This window comes from Mastomys coucha, unplaced genomic scaffold (assembly GCF_008632895.1).
Source record: "Mastomys coucha isolate ucsf_1 unplaced genomic scaffold, UCSF_Mcou_1 pScaffold16, whole genome shotgun sequence".
NCBI lineage: Eukaryota > Metazoa > Chordata > Mammalia > Rodentia > Muridae > Mastomys > Mastomys coucha.
The window spans coordinates 36,651,259-36,667,502 of record NW_022196898.1 but is presented as its reverse complement, the minus strand read 5'-3'; the positions used below and the strand labels follow the sequence as shown (position 1 = coordinate 36,667,502).

The 16,244-nt window shown below is 47.2% G+C and overlaps 1 protein-coding gene across 17 annotated transcripts in view; it reads right to left on the bottom strand.

Moving 5' to 3' along the window:
- Positions 1–16,244, bottom strand: part of Arhgef11 (Rho guanine nucleotide exchange factor 11) — a 115,044-nt gene that overhangs the window by 5,213 nt on the left and 93,587 nt on the right. For 9 of the 17 annotated variants that reach the window (XM_031374288.1, XM_031374290.1, XM_031374289.1 and 6 more), the window contains 18 exons: positions 15,245–15,389; positions 14,896–14,995; positions 14,158–14,187; positions 10,709–10,835; positions 7,527–7,706; positions 7,401–7,448; positions 7,016–7,203; positions 6,655–6,801; positions 5,919–5,998; positions 5,650–5,775; positions 5,061–5,178; positions 4,375–4,553; positions 3,741–3,816; positions 3,315–3,482; positions 2,464–2,554; positions 1,664–1,774; positions 1,151–1,212; positions 89–301 (listed from right to left, as the gene is read on the bottom strand). In XM_031374288.1, coding sequence (XP_031230148.1) covers positions 89–301; positions 1,151–1,212; positions 1,664–1,774; positions 2,464–2,554; positions 3,315–3,482; positions 3,741–3,816; positions 4,375–4,553; positions 5,061–5,178; positions 5,650–5,775; positions 5,919–5,998; positions 6,655–6,801; positions 7,016–7,203; positions 7,401–7,448; positions 7,527–7,706; positions 10,709–10,835; positions 14,158–14,187; positions 14,896–14,995; positions 15,245–15,389 — 2,189 coding nt within the window. The remainder of the gene's footprint in view (positions 1–88; positions 302–1,150; positions 1,213–1,663; positions 1,775–2,463; positions 2,555–3,314; positions 3,483–3,740; positions 3,817–4,374; positions 4,554–5,060; positions 5,179–5,649; positions 5,776–5,918; positions 5,999–6,654; positions 6,802–7,015; positions 7,204–7,400; positions 7,449–7,526; positions 7,707–10,708; positions 10,836–14,157; positions 14,188–14,895; positions 14,996–15,244; positions 15,390–16,244) is intronic. The other 8 variants (XM_031374283.1, XM_031374281.1, XM_031374293.1 and 5 more) reach the window with 3 other exon arrangements.

Here is a 16,244-nt window from a genome sequence, read left to right as displayed (position 1 = left end):
AGAATCTCTGAGCAGGTAGAAGGTGAGATTCATACTGTCTAGGCTACTGGGACCTGGTGGCCAATGACAGTGTCTTTGAAGCACTCACCATCTTCCAGGGCAGCATCAGCAAGTCCCTCCATGAGAAGAGGGCCTGTGAGGGCCAGAAGGACAGGGTCCCTTGTCTTGATGCCTCTGTCTTCTCCATCCAGGGACGGGGGTGGGAGAGGCAGGGTCCTTAGCTCCTCTGCATCCTCCTCCTGCTCAGGCCCCTCTTGTGTTACCAGCTGCTTGTCTTGACCTCTCTGCTCAGGCTCGGGACCTGTTTTGGATGAGCGTGTTAGGACATGGAGGAGGAAATGTAAGAGGTGACCCATGTCCGGCTGCAGACCCAGGGCTTGGGAGCCCTGGGTGACAAGCTCTATGGGAACTCACGGAGCACCTCACAGAGCAGATCCCTGACACACACCACTAGACAATGACTTGTGCCTGGGGTGGTACCTAAGGTCTTAGTGGAGGGACATAGGGAATAAAAGTAAACTAGGAAATCAGGCATTTGTTAGAAGGTGCTGAGTGTTATGGAAAAAGACAAAATAGATCAGGGTCTGAGCATCAGAAGCTGGTTCTACTGTTAACTGACAACAAAAATAACAACAGAGCAACCACTGAACGAACAAAGCTATGCAGGACCTGTGGGACTCGGAAGGAAACGGAAGAGTGATGTATGCAGGGAATTCTACATTTTTCTCCATACTCAAGATCCTAATTTACCAAAACAAAAATAACAATAATGAAAACAAAACAAAAAAGCCCCAGACAAAACTCCAAGGGAACTTACCTGCCAGCTGTGCTTCTACCTCCCATCCCAGGACTTACATCTTAACCCTGAGCTCCTGGAGCACCCAATACTTCTTGCTCTCTGACAATTACCAATTACTGAAGCAGGCAGGGCCTTTTCTGCTAACTCTGTTACTGCAGAGGCAGTGGAGTTGCTCAGGCTGTCAGGCAGTCTCTTCCCCTAGACTCCCCTCTTCCGGTTCTCTTCTACTCATCTTATCACAGACCTCAGACCTCTGGCCTGGATAGACACCTGTCACCTGATACCTCAATCTGACCCTACCTACAAGAAATGGACTATGCTAGTCTCCCACAAGATGGAGAGAGGCCTTACCTTCAGATAGTTCCTTGGGCTCTCTTTCAGTGTGATATACTTCTGTGTCATTTATTTCTACCCTGAGGGAAGAAACCCACTGAAGGTTACCACTTGGTGGCAATTCTAGCTTTGCCAGCCTGGTCAAGTTGTCATGAATTCCAGCCTGGGCCCCTTATCACTTTCACAGGCAATGAAGGAACAGGGTGTGATGGGGAAGGGCTGGGCCTCACCACCTGACTGGGCTGTGCAGAATGGCAATGCAGACCATGAATGTTGGCCTCGCTTTTCTAACTGTACTCTATACCCCAACCCTACTTTAGAGGCAGTCTGCACTGTATCCATGAGAAGTGGTGAGGGAGGGAGAGAAGGTAGGCAGCAGAGGCATGCTGCTCTATTGCCAGAGCCACTGTTTCCCAGTGGCATTTCCCGGAGGAGGCTGTCTACCCTAGGGGTGAAAGGCTGGGGAGCGTCAGGAAACTGGCAGGCTGGATGGGGGAACAGTGCTGGGGACTGGAGGGCTCAGCACCACACCTGCTGGAGGTGGAGCCCTGGTAGGCTGGCGGTGAGGGATGGATGGGTATTGGGGCAGCTCCAGGGTTATTGGTGGCATTCTGCACGGCCTCTTCTAAGAGCTCCATCCATCTGTTGCTCGGCACAAACACAGGACTAGTGGTGAGAACAAGGCCAGGCATACCCCATGTCCTCTGTGGACCCCATTGCAAAAAACCTTCAAAGCCCTTTCTACACTCTGTCTCAAGGGACCTATGCTAGGCAGGCTTCCACCTCCACCAACATTTCTCACTGGCTGTTCCCATGGGTTTATATGACTCATGCCTACCAATTATTAGATACTAACACTGTTAAGCCTAGTACTAAGCTATGCTTTATACACTAATATATTAGTATAGTATATGCTAACACAGACTTTATATACTATGTACTAAGTTACATACTCTGTATATAGTTCCCCTCAGATAACACCATATAGCTGAGAACCCCAAGGGGAAGAAACTGTCCGACTTAAACTGTCTTGCCCACTGTGTTGTGCCACCTCTGTCAGTCAATGTTGAGAACATGGGGGAGATAGGCTGCCCGGGAAGACACAGGGCCTGAATCATACATGGACTTAGTATGCTCGTCCCAGGGTCTGGTTATGTCCTGGGGTGGTGGCCTCTGCTGCTCTGTGCTATGTTACCTCAGACTTCTCTTCCTAGCTTTCCATCCAGGAGCTGCTCTGGGCCCAGCCCTGGCCTCACAGCTCAAATCCTTCTACACACTACACTGGTTCCCAGGGGACTGACATTACATGGGACCCCACAATCAATTCTCACATATTCTTGTCTGATGATGTCAATGCAACCAGCTCATAGATCTGGGGAGGGCCCAGCTCAGAGGTGCAGATGATGAAGAAGGCTCGTTTATCTGGGTAAAGAAAGAAAGCCAGAAAGTCTACATTAGGCACAGCAGACATGGTCCCTAACCTGAAGAAGACACTGAGATACACATGGGTCATTAGAATTAATTGTGACCCACCAACAAAAGACATAGGCAATTTTGGGTCCTCCAATGACATTTGTCAGGGTCATTCTTACTTCTCTCCCACTCTACTGAGGGCTGATGTGTTCACAGTGCTTAGGGTTCAGCAAATCTTTTCATGTCTACTCCATCCCTTTGTGCTGCTTGAGGAGGTCAGGTGTCAGATGAGAGTGATCCCAGGGAGTGTGGGATCCTGTCCTTTCTTGTCACATCATACTTTGCACTGTCATCTTAAATCCCTGGACTTGGCTCTGTGCTGTAGGTGTGCTTGCTTCTGAAACTCTGCTTTGTTCTAGGCACTCTGTCAACAAGACCTATCTTGTTCCTATGTCTACTCCAATTCCCCTGAATCTTGCTTTGATATCCTCAGCCCCCACCAGTGCACCCATCCCATCCATCAGTGTCCTTCAACCCCGTTTCAGGTTGTATATCTTCATCTTGGTCCATTATCTACCCCTTAGCTGCCCGTCTTGGACCAAATCTTCCTGCTTAGACTGGATTAAGACAGGAACACAGGATGAAACACAGGAGGACATAAGTCTTGTAAAGCCCCAGAATGGGTTTAAATTACCCAGTGTGCAATGGATAGTGAACAGTGAATACGCTACAGAATCCCAGGCCTGCTAGCTCATCTCTTCATGGGTACCTGTGGCCACGGAGCGGATGAGCACAGCATTGAGCTTCAGTACAGGGCTGAAGGTTTGTTTGCTGTCTGAGGAGCCCACAGCTGTCTTGCTGTGGCACTTTAGCAGAAGTCTCTCCTCTTGTCTCTGCAGCAGCACTAGCAGGTCCTCGAGTAATAGCACCTGGAGGTCTGGGAATTAAGACAATCCCTGAGCTCACTCACCCCACATCAGCATGAGGGGCCCAGAGGCTCCATGCCCATGCCCACGTCTAGGAGGAATACCGTAACTCCAGCTCTGTCTCTATATCCTCTCTGCCCACGCTGTGCTCAAGGAGCCCTATGCTGACATTCTAGTTGTATTGTGTATGCCTCCTCAGCTTCCCACTACCCTATCAGAGCAGCAAACTTACCATAGGTTCCCTCCCATTTTCAGTTCCTGGCACATACCCAGGGTCTTATCTTTGCTGATCCTCCAGGTCAGAGGCCCCTCGTGGATCATCTTCCTTGTTGTAAGGTCCAGGCTCTGTTAAGGAGACACCACCACTCCATTCACTCAACAACACTCAACAAGTGTTTAAGAAACCACTGTGCGTGGACATTATGCTAAGGTGCTGGGAATGAGTGCGTAGGAAACAACTGGTACCTTTGAGCTCTTGCAGGGGACAGAGAGAAGTAAAGGGAGCTATGAATGCCTGTGTGTGTCCTGTGATGCTCTGGGGATATACCGATGGCTTTGACTTGGGTTTCCCATTGGCCCACTGCATCATCTAAGCTCCCAAAGAGACGTGCTACCTTTCCTGACCTCCTCTTTAGCTCCATTCCCTCTCTATGATCTCCACCTTTACCTCAAGCCCTCCTTAGTTCTGTTATTCCAAGGCAGAGTTCCTCATCTAGTATGTACTTAGTGAGGCTGCCTGTTCTTATCCATCTATGGATGAGTGACATCAACAGGGTGTGTCTCCCAGGGCATGATGACAGGCAGTCCCTATCTCTTACCTCTAAGACTCACTGGGCCCTGACTTGAATTCTGCTCCTAAGGGGGCCCAAGAAGCATGCATGTGTTGCAGTCTCTATCTCCTACCTTGAACTCTGCTGCCAAAGGGTTGCTGGCCCGCTCTAGGGCAGTGGCATCCAGGCGTTTCTGGTACCCTTCTAATCGGTAACGGTTCTCTGTCTGTTTCACTGCTTCATTCACAAACTTGAGAATCTCTCGGCATTGGTCCCGGGCACGGCAGAGCTTCTCATGCTCAGATGTGCCACCTACCAAATGGAGGGATGTGTAGTGGTTGGTGCTTCTGCAATGCAAAGTGCACTCTCCAGTGTTATATATGATTTAGCAAATCTGCTAGTTTACTATTATTGTGTATGTGGGATGCATGCCACAGTATGCATGTGGAGGTCAGAGGACAACCTGGTTCTCCCCTTTCACTCTATTTATCTTGCTAGTCTCCTGGTTATGGCATTTGTACACTACAGAAGCATCCAGCAGAGGTATGAATGGGTGCCAAAACTCAGCAAAGCCCTGGGAGGAACTCACAGGTAGGAACTTTGCCCAGATAGGCCAGCTTGTGGGTCCACACTTCCTGATTTCTATAAAGGCCCCACAAGCCAGCAGTGGCCTTGTAGCATTTTGTATTTCTAAATCACATTTACAATCACTCTGAGACTCACTGTACCAGGATGAGGAAGACGACACTGAAGATCACAAAACTGTGACAAAGTAAGGAAGTTTGCTGCCACGAGGCCCAGGCCCTTCCCTTGCCCTACCCTCTGTGTGCTTGATGATGTTCTCTAGCAGCAGTGGGTATTTGGTGAGCCGTTGCATTTCAGAGATGATTAGGTCTCGAAGCTGCAGGCGCCGGCACTGAGGGTGGCTCTCAGCCTCCTAAGGAGCAAGAAGCAGAGGAGGAAGAGGTACCACTTGTGATTGGGAGCTGCCGTCAGCGATCAGGGTTAAGATGGCTATGAAAATGCCACATAAGTCCTGACCCTAGATGGGTCCCTTGGAAATGGTGGCAGTTTTTTTCCTTCAACATTTAGGGAGGGGTTGACGTGCTAGGAAGAGATGGTCAAAACAAAAGGGCAGTATCATTCCAATTCTAGAGAAAAGTGCACACTAGTTCTAGTAGGCAAGACAGGCCTTTTGCTTGCAATGCAGAGTAACTGTCAACCAAAGGCATCTCTGCCCTCCATGTAATGATTCATAGTATTGGTGTTGGGTGATGCGGGTAGGCGGGGCACAGGTAGGTGCCCTTCTCAGTAGAGAAAGGATGAGGTCAGGGGCCAGAAGGGGAGGTCAGGAGATCTTTGGTAAGCACGACAGAGATGAGGGAGGGTAAGATACTGCTCAGGATACCTGCATGAAGAGCTGGAACCGACTCTCCTTTCGTTGCTTAGTCCTGATTAGCTCTAGGGCTACTGACTGATAGGAACAGAATTGTGCAGCGACTTGCTGGAGCTCTTCTCGGGCAGGACCATCAAACTGAAGAGGTAGAATGGATATGGTCCAGGTGTCACACTCTGCTCGGGAGCTGCACTCCTTCCCTTTAACCACCCCTCCCTCGTGAAATCCCTTAGTCCTGGGTAGGTAAAGAGATTTTGATTCCTCCAGTCTCATTGCCATACCCGAGCCAGCATGAGGTCACTGATGTCTCTGATAATGGGGCCCTCCTCCCGGAGCTTCTTCATGGCTTCACACCAGGAATCTGTGGAAAGAGGAATGCTAGGGTTGAGCTACACTGCTAGATACTTTGTTACTAGGAGGAAAGACATTTTTGACAGTAGTACATGGAAAAGCCTGGAAACCTTTATTTTGGGGTTCTGGAAGATTAGTTTCAAGCTATCCATCAGCTTCTCCCAACAGGAGTAGTAGTAGGGTATATGCTGGCTAGTCTTATATCAACCTGACATATAAACTAGAGTCATCTGAAAGAGGGAACCAAAGTTGAGAAAACACCTCCATTAGATCTGGCTATAGGACATCTTCCTAATTAGTGACTGATGGGGAAGGCCCAGCTCACTGTGGGTGGCTCCATCCCTGGATCCGTGGTTCTGGGTTCTATAAGAAAGCAGGCTGAGCAAGCCATGGAGAGCAAGTCAGTAAGCAGCACCCCTCTATGGCCTCTGCATCAACTCCTGCCTCCAGGTTCCTGCCCTGTTTGTGTTCCTACAATGATAAACAGTTATTTGGAAAAGTAAGACAAATACTCTTTCTTCTGGAACATGCTTTTGGAGCATGGTGTTTCATCACAGCAGTAGAAACCCTATTTACTCAGAGGGATCTACATGCGGGATAGGAGGGTTCAAACTAGAACAGAGTCAAAGGTGGCATAAGGAGTCTGGAGAGATGCAGGCTCCTTACTGTGAATCTCTATGAGTTCAGGCAGATTCGGGAAGAGCCTTGCCAGCTCTTCCCGAGGCATCAGGTTCTCCTTTTTCATGCGCTGGTAGAAGATGAGGTCCAGGACACGGAGAGTGCGCAGGTGGGATGCTTCTGTCACAAAAAGCTCTACATAGGGGTTGTGACAAGGAGAGGCAGGGGAAAGAATAGATCAGCAAGTATCTAGAATCACTACCTGGCTCCTACACTATGATACTTTTTGGGGAAGTAGAGTGTTGAGTTTTCTACCTTTAGACTAAGATCAGATATGAGGTGACCTTGGGAAACCCCCCCCTCCAACATAAGCATGAGTGGAGATGAGGAGAACAAGGCAGGGTCTCACCATTGATGACCTCTTGCCGGTCAATTTCTCTCTGTGTCAGATTTGCCACCACATCCTTGCCTACTGTATGCTGCCAGTTTTGGACTTCTGGCTCTGGCTCCAGGTCAGACAGCTGGCCCAGATCGTCCTCAAGGAGGTGGGGAAGGATGACATCTGTACAGAACCCCAGACTCGGGGACTCAATGCTCCTGTGGAAAACGGAGAGCTCGGCTTCACTTGTAGGTAACTTACACTCAAGATTGTCCATCACTCTCCTACCCAACCTGCTTGTCCCAACTCCATGGGGAATGACACACATCTGGCCAGCTCTAGATGTGGGAAGGTGGCTGAACACAGGTGTGCCACAGAGATATCAAACAGAGGCACTACAGTGCTCACTACTCACCTGCGGCCCATTTTGGGGGTGAAGGGAGGGGTTGGGTTCTCAAGAGACCTGAGGAGAAAATGCCAACTCTTAATACATTGTCACCACACTAAATAGCAATGGGTGTAGTCACTGAACACTGCGCACCTGGTGGAGAGGCTGGAGGCAGAGGAGGAGGCTGACTGATGAAGGCGAGTAGCTTCAGCAGCAGCATCCATGTCAACATCACTTCGAGACCGGGGCACATTCTCTGCTTTCCGGGATCGCTTCATCTCTTCCCGGCCCTTGAGGCTCTCAGAGCGGCCCAGGCGAATCTCTGAGCGTGAACTGTCAGAGAGGGATGGAAAACTTTGAGATCTGACATTGTGGCTAGCTTTTACTTGTTATCCCACTTCAAGGGCACCTCAATACCAGAGGCCCAAGCATGAGGGTCCAGAAGCCAAATAATGACAAGCAGTTCTGGCTGCTCTATTGACTTTTTCTCTCCCCAGTGAACTTATTGAATAGTTTCCTCTCTTTGCCTTGAGCTATCAAAAAGGTGAAGTCAGGGGCTAAGAGAATCAGCTTTGTGGTTTGCCCAGATGTCTAAAACACCATGATCTTTTCATCAGGAACCACAAGGCCGATCCAACCTCCCTGCCTGGGAGGCCATCCCATGGCCCGTTCTGGACCAGCTAATCTCTTCTCTGACTCTGAGGTGGATCTTTTCTTGACAAAATCCTTTTTGAGGGAGATAGTTATGGCTCCCATACCTTGGCTCCACAATTTCCAGACTACTTGTCAGAAGATGTTATCTGCTGCACTATTCTCACCCTTTAGCTGTGATGTAGATTTCTTCTTTTCCTACTGACAGCACCCTTCCTAAGCTGCAATTTCCACTCCAGGGAGGAATGGCTTCCAGGGCCTGGTTACAGACAGGCAGAGATTCAACCCTGGCTGTCCTTGGGGCTTAGTGAGAGGCAGACAGCTGAGAACTGCTTTCTGTTGAATCCTGCAGTGCATCAACACAGCTGGCACCTCTGACCCTCAGATGCCCCTGGATACCGTCAGGCCTGTTGGGCTGGCCTTTTGTTGACATTATTACCATTATTACTGATCTATATCCTGTTCTGTGTCTGGAACCACAGAGGGCCTTGAGATGTCTGGCGAGCTCTCAATAGTAAAGCTGGCTGCAGAAGTGGAGAGCCAAGTACCTTGACTCCATTTATATTCTTTAAAAAGCCAGAGATTCAACATGGAGCTCATCTCCTGAGGAGTTTGTTTGATAACTGATACCCTACTGAATTTACCCCTCAGAAATCTACAACAAAAATTCCAACCCAGGCCAACTCACACTGTTTCCTGTGTCCGCAGTCAGCACTGCAAACCTCTGAGCAGGGCGAGGGGGCCACAAAGCTTTGTAACCTCCTAGAAGAACCCTCGGGCACTCAATACCTGCTGAGCATCTACAGCAGTTTACACTATCTCCAAGTGCATGCTGTTCTTCCAAGATTGCCAAAGAGTTTACAATAAAATCCAAAGGCTTCTGCTTAGAATAGTTGTAGAATTTTGGTGACCGCCTTAGGTAGAACAAATTTACCTAGCAAGGCCAAGAGTACAAGTCTGTAAGCGGTTTCAAATACTTTCTCAAGGTATTGACAATGTCTCCCAAACTTAGAAAATATGAAATAAATTATCATACATTAGACATGATTCATGTCTAATTTACCTATAGATATTAGGTAATTGAAACCTTAATAGTATAACTCTTAATTTTTGTCAAATCCTTGGGGGCTGGAGAGATGGCTCAGCCATTAGGAACACTGTCTGCTCTTTCAGAAGTCCTGAGTTCAATTCCCAGCAACCATGTGGTGGCTCACAAACATCTATATTGGGATCTGATGCTCTCTTCTGGTGTGTAGGCATTCATGCAGATATAACATTCATATACATAAAATAAATAAAACAATCTTTGTCAAATCCTTTGACATGCACTAAGTTTATGAAGGCCTGATATAGAGCAGAAAGAAGACCATCTGCCTTAGAGTTAAAGCTATTTCAAAGGCCAAGTGGCTAGAATAACTACACTGCTACCTGCAGGCTTGCTTCAACCTACTGCTACAGCAGCTTCCAGACTAGGTTTTATAACAGGATTATTTCCCTATACAAAGGCTGCAGTATGACACCTCAAGGGTGACTTGAGAAGTCTGTGTAGATATTTCTGACTACAGGCAATCTTGATTTAAAGCTGGCTGTCTTGCCAGTCGGAGCAAGTAAATCTCAGAGCGTATGTTAAAACCAAACAGACATCCTGTTTAGCGCCTGATACCCAATAGAGATACAGAAACTACGATAGCACAAGCCCTACTCCTTCTCAACCCTTTCTGACATAGGGTCTTACTTTGTAGCCTAGGCTGGCACTGAACTAACACTCACTCTCTCTCTCTCTCTCTCTCTCTCTCTCTCTCTCTCTCTCTCTCTCTCTCTCTCTCTCTCTCTCTCTCTCTCTCTCTTTTTGAGACAGGGTTTCTCTGTATAGCCCTGGCTGTCCTGGAGCTCACTTTGTAGACCAGGCTGGCCTTGAACTCAGAAATCTGCCTGCCTCTGCCTCCAAGTGCTGGGATTAAAGGCATGTGCCACCACCGCCCGGCGGCACTGAACTCTCAGTGATCCTCCTGTCTCAGTTTCTGGAGTGCTAAGACTAAAGACATGTGTCACCACATCTGCTCTCCAATGACCGCCCTCCCCCTGAAAACAGGGAAGAACAATCTGTCTTGAACCAACTGACTCTATGGTCTGCTGAAATGGATGACTTATTTCCAGTTATTTGGTTGTCTTTGAAAGTGTCTGCAAACTCCTTTCTAAGCATTTTTACAATTTATTATTATTATTTTCAGAGACAAGATCTCTAGGTAGACCAGGCTGGCCTAGAACTCATAGAGATCCACTGTTTCTACCTCCCTAGTGCTGGGATTAAAGGTGTGCCCATCACACTTACCTAGCCTAAGTTTTCTTACGAGGCAAAGACTTTCTTTAGCCTTTCCAGGCCTTTTATTTTCCAAGACTTCCCTCTGTTTTCTCCAAAGTCCTTTATCCACATCACCTAGTGCTTTCTGACTAGCTGCTGGACTATATAATCTAACTCCATTTGGGGATGGAATTGCTTGGTAATTAGAGGACCAACCTGAAAGCTGTTCATCTACATGGTCTTCCACTGACCTAATTCCCAACACTACTCAGGGTGGGCAGGCCCTACGGTGGGACCTCATAGTCTAGTGGAGAGGAGCAAGGCAGCTGAATTAAACCCTAGTGATGAAGCCTGCCCATGCCCCATGTCTTGCTACAGCTACCTGTCACTCTCCAGCAGGTCCTCAGGAAAGCTTCCTGTTGAGAGTCGTTGTGTCCCCGGCTCTGGGACATCATACTGATGGCTGTTCTCAAAGTGCTGAATGATGTTCCTCACATTGCCTGGCTTAACTGCAGGCAAAAAGAAAATGAAGGGTACTATGCTTTCTGTTTCAGGGCCCTTACTCCCCTGTAGCCCAGAAGACAGAGCAATGAACAAGCACAGATGAGAACAGCATGGGACCAGAAGACAGGCCCATGACCTAGTCCTCATTCTTCTCTGATGTGTGGTCCTAGGTGGACACTCTCTATGTACCCTTTCTAGGTACTCTTTCTAGGTACAAAATGAGAGTGTTTGCAATCTTCACATTCTACCTGAAAACAAAGACTAACTTTTCTTAAGTCACATGGCAAGTTAAGAAAAAAATAAAGAAAGCCAGGAGACCAAACCACATTTACATGGACTCTGCCCATGTTTCAAATCTCAAGTCCTTTTCAAGTTTCTATCACTTTAAGAACTCACCCCTCCCACTCTCCACCCCACAACTCTCGAACCCACTCCTCTGGCTAGCTTTGATCTCCGTTAGAATCAGTGAGAGGTGATATCTTAGAACAGAGGCGACACATTACTCTCTGGTATTTAAATTCTAGCTCTAGCACCTTTAGGAGCTAGTCTTGTTTCAAGAACGGCAAGAGGCAGAGAGGGAGGAGAAACCTGGAAACAATGCTTGGGAACCCTACAAAGTAGAACTCAGACCCAAGCCCCGTTTCTGGAGCAGAGAGGAGATAAAGAATCCATCTTCAAGTCAGAACTGAGGTTAGAGCAGGGCTCAGGTAGAGGCAGAGGAGGCCACAGAGGTACCCAAGGACTTGATGATACTAAGACTGACCTCCTGGTCGCAAAATCTGACTCTCACAGGAAAACTTCCAAGAGAACAAAAAGCATTTGTCTACATTCTTTCTATGTCTACAACTCTATCCTTGAGACAGGCGGCTAGGGTGCACCTTTTTCAAACTTTCTAAGTAAGTGGCTGGGTATATGTTAATAGGGGCTGTTACTATCACTTGCTTTTGGATTTCAGGACCTTTCCAGGACTGAATGTGCAGTTGGCTTGGGGGCTACTATAGACTCGATGGTCTACTGTGCACCCACAAAGGACTTGTCTGGGTGGTTATGCAAGAATCTAGAAATATCCTATACCTGGATAGCATGAGGCAGAGTCTACTATTGGGCTGCCAGAAAAATATCTAAGTATGCTCTGTATAGGGTGTGGCTGTGGCAAAAAGTAGACATAGCCCTGAGATATGGTATGGCTCAGTAACTAAGAGTAACAAGGGGGAACATACTTTTAATCCCAGCAGTTTTACCACAGACTTTGCTCCCTCCTCTCTCTACTCTTGTGAGAGATGATGGAACTAAGTGCAAGTGAATTATGGGGGTTGGGGTGACAGCTCAGTCAGTGAAGTGCTTGGTACATGATTGTGAGGACCAGAGTTGAATCCCTCACACTCACATAAAAAACCAGGTGTGGTGGCAAGTGCTTGTAATTCCAGTGGTAGGAAGATGGGGACAGCTAGCCTAGTAGACCAGTTCCTAGTGAGAGACCATCATAAAAAACAAGGTGGCTGTCTCATGAGGACTGACACTCAAGGTCAACCTTTGACTTCTACAACCCCCTGACACACAGGTGAGTCCAAGAGCCAATTGAGCCTTCCTAAGAGCGGATGTTCAATCCTCAGATGTAGATATGTACTCAGCTGATGTCCTAGACATTTTAGAAGGCCAAATCAAATCAAGCAATCAGTGATAAAATCTGAATTAAGGAGCTTGATTCTATGGCACTTTGATGTAGGCTAAGTTTCTTAAAGGTTAATGTGTATAATTTGTTTTATTATTATTATTTTCGTTGTGCTGGCAATCAAAGTCAGGATTTTACACAAGCCAATCATGTGCTCTACTAAGCCATCTCCATAACCCTATATCAATTATTGTTTCTGAAGTACATGTGAGGGGGAGGTAGGGGAGAGAGAGAAAGAAAGAGAGAGAGAGAGAGAGAGAAAGAGAGAGAGAGAATGAGTTTGTGTGTGTATAACCTAACCTTCAAATGTTATTCCTGGGGAAATGACCACATTTTCTCACCCCCCAACAGGGTCTCACTGACATGGAGTTTGCTGATTCAGTAAGGCTGGCTGATCAGTGAGTGCCAGGGATCTAACTGCCTCCAACTGCTCCTTACTGCTGGTATTACACATGCATACCACTATAGCTGTCTTTTTTTTTTCCCCCTTTCAGTTTATTTATTTAATGTGTATGTGTGCTTTTGCCTGCATGTGTATCTGTGCACCACTTTTGTGCCTAGTGCCAGTGAAGCCCAGAGAAGATCTCAGATGCCCTAGAACTGGAATTATAGATGGTTGCAAACTATCGTGTGGACTGTGAATCAAAACAGGGTTCTGGAAAGAGCAGCCAGCACTCCTAGCCACTCAGCCTTTGTCCAGATCCAACACACTTAGCTTTTTATGAGGAACAAACTCAATTTCTTATGTTTTTGTGGCAAGTACTTTACTGACTCAACTAAGTAGGTCAGCCTGGCTTCCAACTGAATATCCTCCTGTATTACACTGAAGGGCCTAAGCAGGAATAGAGAATATAAATAAGAGAAAAATTATTAGCAACTTGTAATTTAATTAAAAAAGACCTTAAACTGATTATTATTTCATTGAATGAAAGCTAACCTTTCTTGTTTCTCCCCCTGCAGTACACACTGCAGTCTAGGAGGGTTTGTTTCATATACACAGCCCCCTAAAAGCTTGCATGTTGATGGTTAGGTCGCAGCTAAGGGTGTGATTGGGAGGTGCTGAGTGTTTTAGAAGGTGTGAAGTCTACCTAGAAGGTGGAGATCACAAGGACAGGTGGCCCTTGGAAAGGACACCTGGACCTCTCAGCAGCTTCTCTTGTTTCATGAGTTACAGATTTCCTCTCCATGTGCCACACAGTCTTACCATACCACAAAGCAATGGGCCAAGTGATTATGGACTGAAACTTTTGAAACTATTAGCCCCAATAAACACTTCCTCCTTTTAAGTTGCTTATCTCAATATTCTGTTACAGTGACAAGCTACTATACTATAAACAGTAAGGGCTAGGGCCACAGGAAAGCTGCAGCCAAGAAGGCTGATCTCTGTCAGAACCTCAGGGAAGGGGGTTCCCATCCCTCAGAAACCAGGTAAGGTAACAAGGTTTGGCAGCTAACAGTGCAGAAGAGGGACCCCAGCAGTCTGGGTTACAGAGAAGCAGTAGCAGAAAGGAGGAATACACAAGAGAGATGGAGGGAAGAAAAGGAAGAAGCAAGGAGGGAACCAGATAGGACCAGATGGAAAAGGACAGCAAGATTCTGGAGGTAGAAAATTGATTCTAATGAGAAGATAAAACCAAAGAAAATAGTCCTTTTACCTTCCACAGGGGACAAGGGAATATGAAATGCTAAAAGAAAAACAAACAAAAACAAAAGACAACCATGAAAAGTCAATTAATGTTGCAAGAGTCAAAACAAAAATCCTATCAAGCTGGAAAATGAAAAGCTGGTGATCAAACCAAAGTAGATGCAGGAGTCTCTTCCCTCCACCCCCACGTCATCAAAGTCTATGAAGACAATTCCCACTGAAACTCAGGACTGAACATACTGGGCAGTTTCTAGACACATGACCCACAGCTGGTAGGGAAGGCTCATTAGCGCTTTAGTTACCGATAGTGTCATGGAGCTTGTCCCTATCCCTGCCAGTTCTACTTAACAGTCATTTAAAACCCTCATCAAGGATCCAAAACACAAAACCACAGGAGTGTACATAAATTCCAGGGATGAAGATGAAGAAGGAACTAGAGACCACAGGGCAGTCTTTCCAAAGCAGAAATTCTTCCACAGAACTATTCAGTAGCTATGGCTGCCTCTGAAGTGCTAGACTAAGACCCATGGGTAAGCATGGTCCCTTGGCTCTGAAACATTCACCTTACCTCAATGAGATTGCACTAGACGTGGCAGGGGGAGAGAGCAGCAGTATTAAGAGCAAGCCAGTCTCCAGAGTTTGGGCCTTGGCTCCCAGAAACACAGGAAGCCCCTCTACTTTCTGGGACAGTAAAGGGTTGAGTTCTCTACCAAAGAATGGCCAAGGGTTTACTTTCTAAAATACTCACTGCTCTGAGAAGAGCTCTTGGGCTTCCCAATGTATCTGAGGATGGGGTTTCGCTTCTTGTCCTCCAAGGCGTCCTTTTCTTTCTTGGAATTGCTGCTCTGCTGAGATAGGAGACATTAGTTAGGAGGTAGGTTCCAGTGCTCAGACATGAGACTGTAACCACTCTTCCCCTGTTCCCAACACTGGCCCTAACATGTCACTGGAGAGCTGATCCAGGCTTCTACCCTATTTCACCTGTGGTCAGCTTTGGAGAAGAGGGGGATGCAGCTGGAAGGCTGTGAAATGGCTTTCCTGGCCTGCCTCAGCACAGAGCACTGCTCCAGGACAGCTAGGCTGTGGGCAGTTGTTACCTTCTTGGTCTTAGGGAAGAAGGGCAGCCACTTGTCCTTGTCAGGGGCAGACTGGGCCTTTTCTACTGTGCTGGAAGGTCGAGAATCCCGAAGACGGATCCCAGCATGGCTCATGTAGGTATTAACAGCAAAGTCCATGGGAGCACTGTAGGACAGAAGTGTTGCAAACCAGAAAGGTCAAGTAATGTTTCTTAACAGAAGGCCGAGGGAACAAAACTCTGAGGATAATCTCTCCCATGGAGAAGAAAAGGGGTAGTTATGAGCTAACATATTCAAAGTGAAGTCTGGAGGATCAAATGCAAATGCAGTCAGGAGCTGGCCCAAAGCTCTTCATTGCTCCTAAGAGAAATCTAAGTAGCATTCTCTCCTCATGAAGGGATGATGGTCAGTGGATGGGAACACAAAGTCCCTAAAACATAAGGCCTGGAGGATGGGCTAAGTCTGTAGCCAACATCCTCAGACACACACATCAAGGTTTAAAGCGGGCCTGGGGCCTTCACCTTCCTCCATCTCTGAGAACAAGGGAAAAAAAGAGAGCAAAGGGCTATCAAGGTGTTTCTAATTGCCACAGACAAATGAACTATCCAGAACTCTGTCCTTAAAATATATTTGGCCTGTTTAGACACATTATCTGCTTCCTTGGCTTTATGGCCCATCTCTTCCCTTACAAAGCGTGTGCAGGTAGGGAATGCAGACCCATTTTAAGCTGACAAGAAGTAATCAGGCCAATATGTAGGAATTACATTAAAAAAAAAAAGGCACTAAGAAAGGAGGTGTGTGCTTTCTGCTAGTACTGCCATTACAGACTCACTCTTAATTACCATTTCTTTGGGAGGTAAAAATCTTTCCTCTGGGAAAGAAGTCGGGAGGGAGACTCTGGTACTGTGGGTAGATACACAGCAGGCCTGAGAAGTCAGGAGGTGAGGGCCAGCCTGTCATACCAAGGAGTAGAGCCATATACCAGGCAGTGGTCCCTAGGCATCAAGGATCTGGCCCTCCT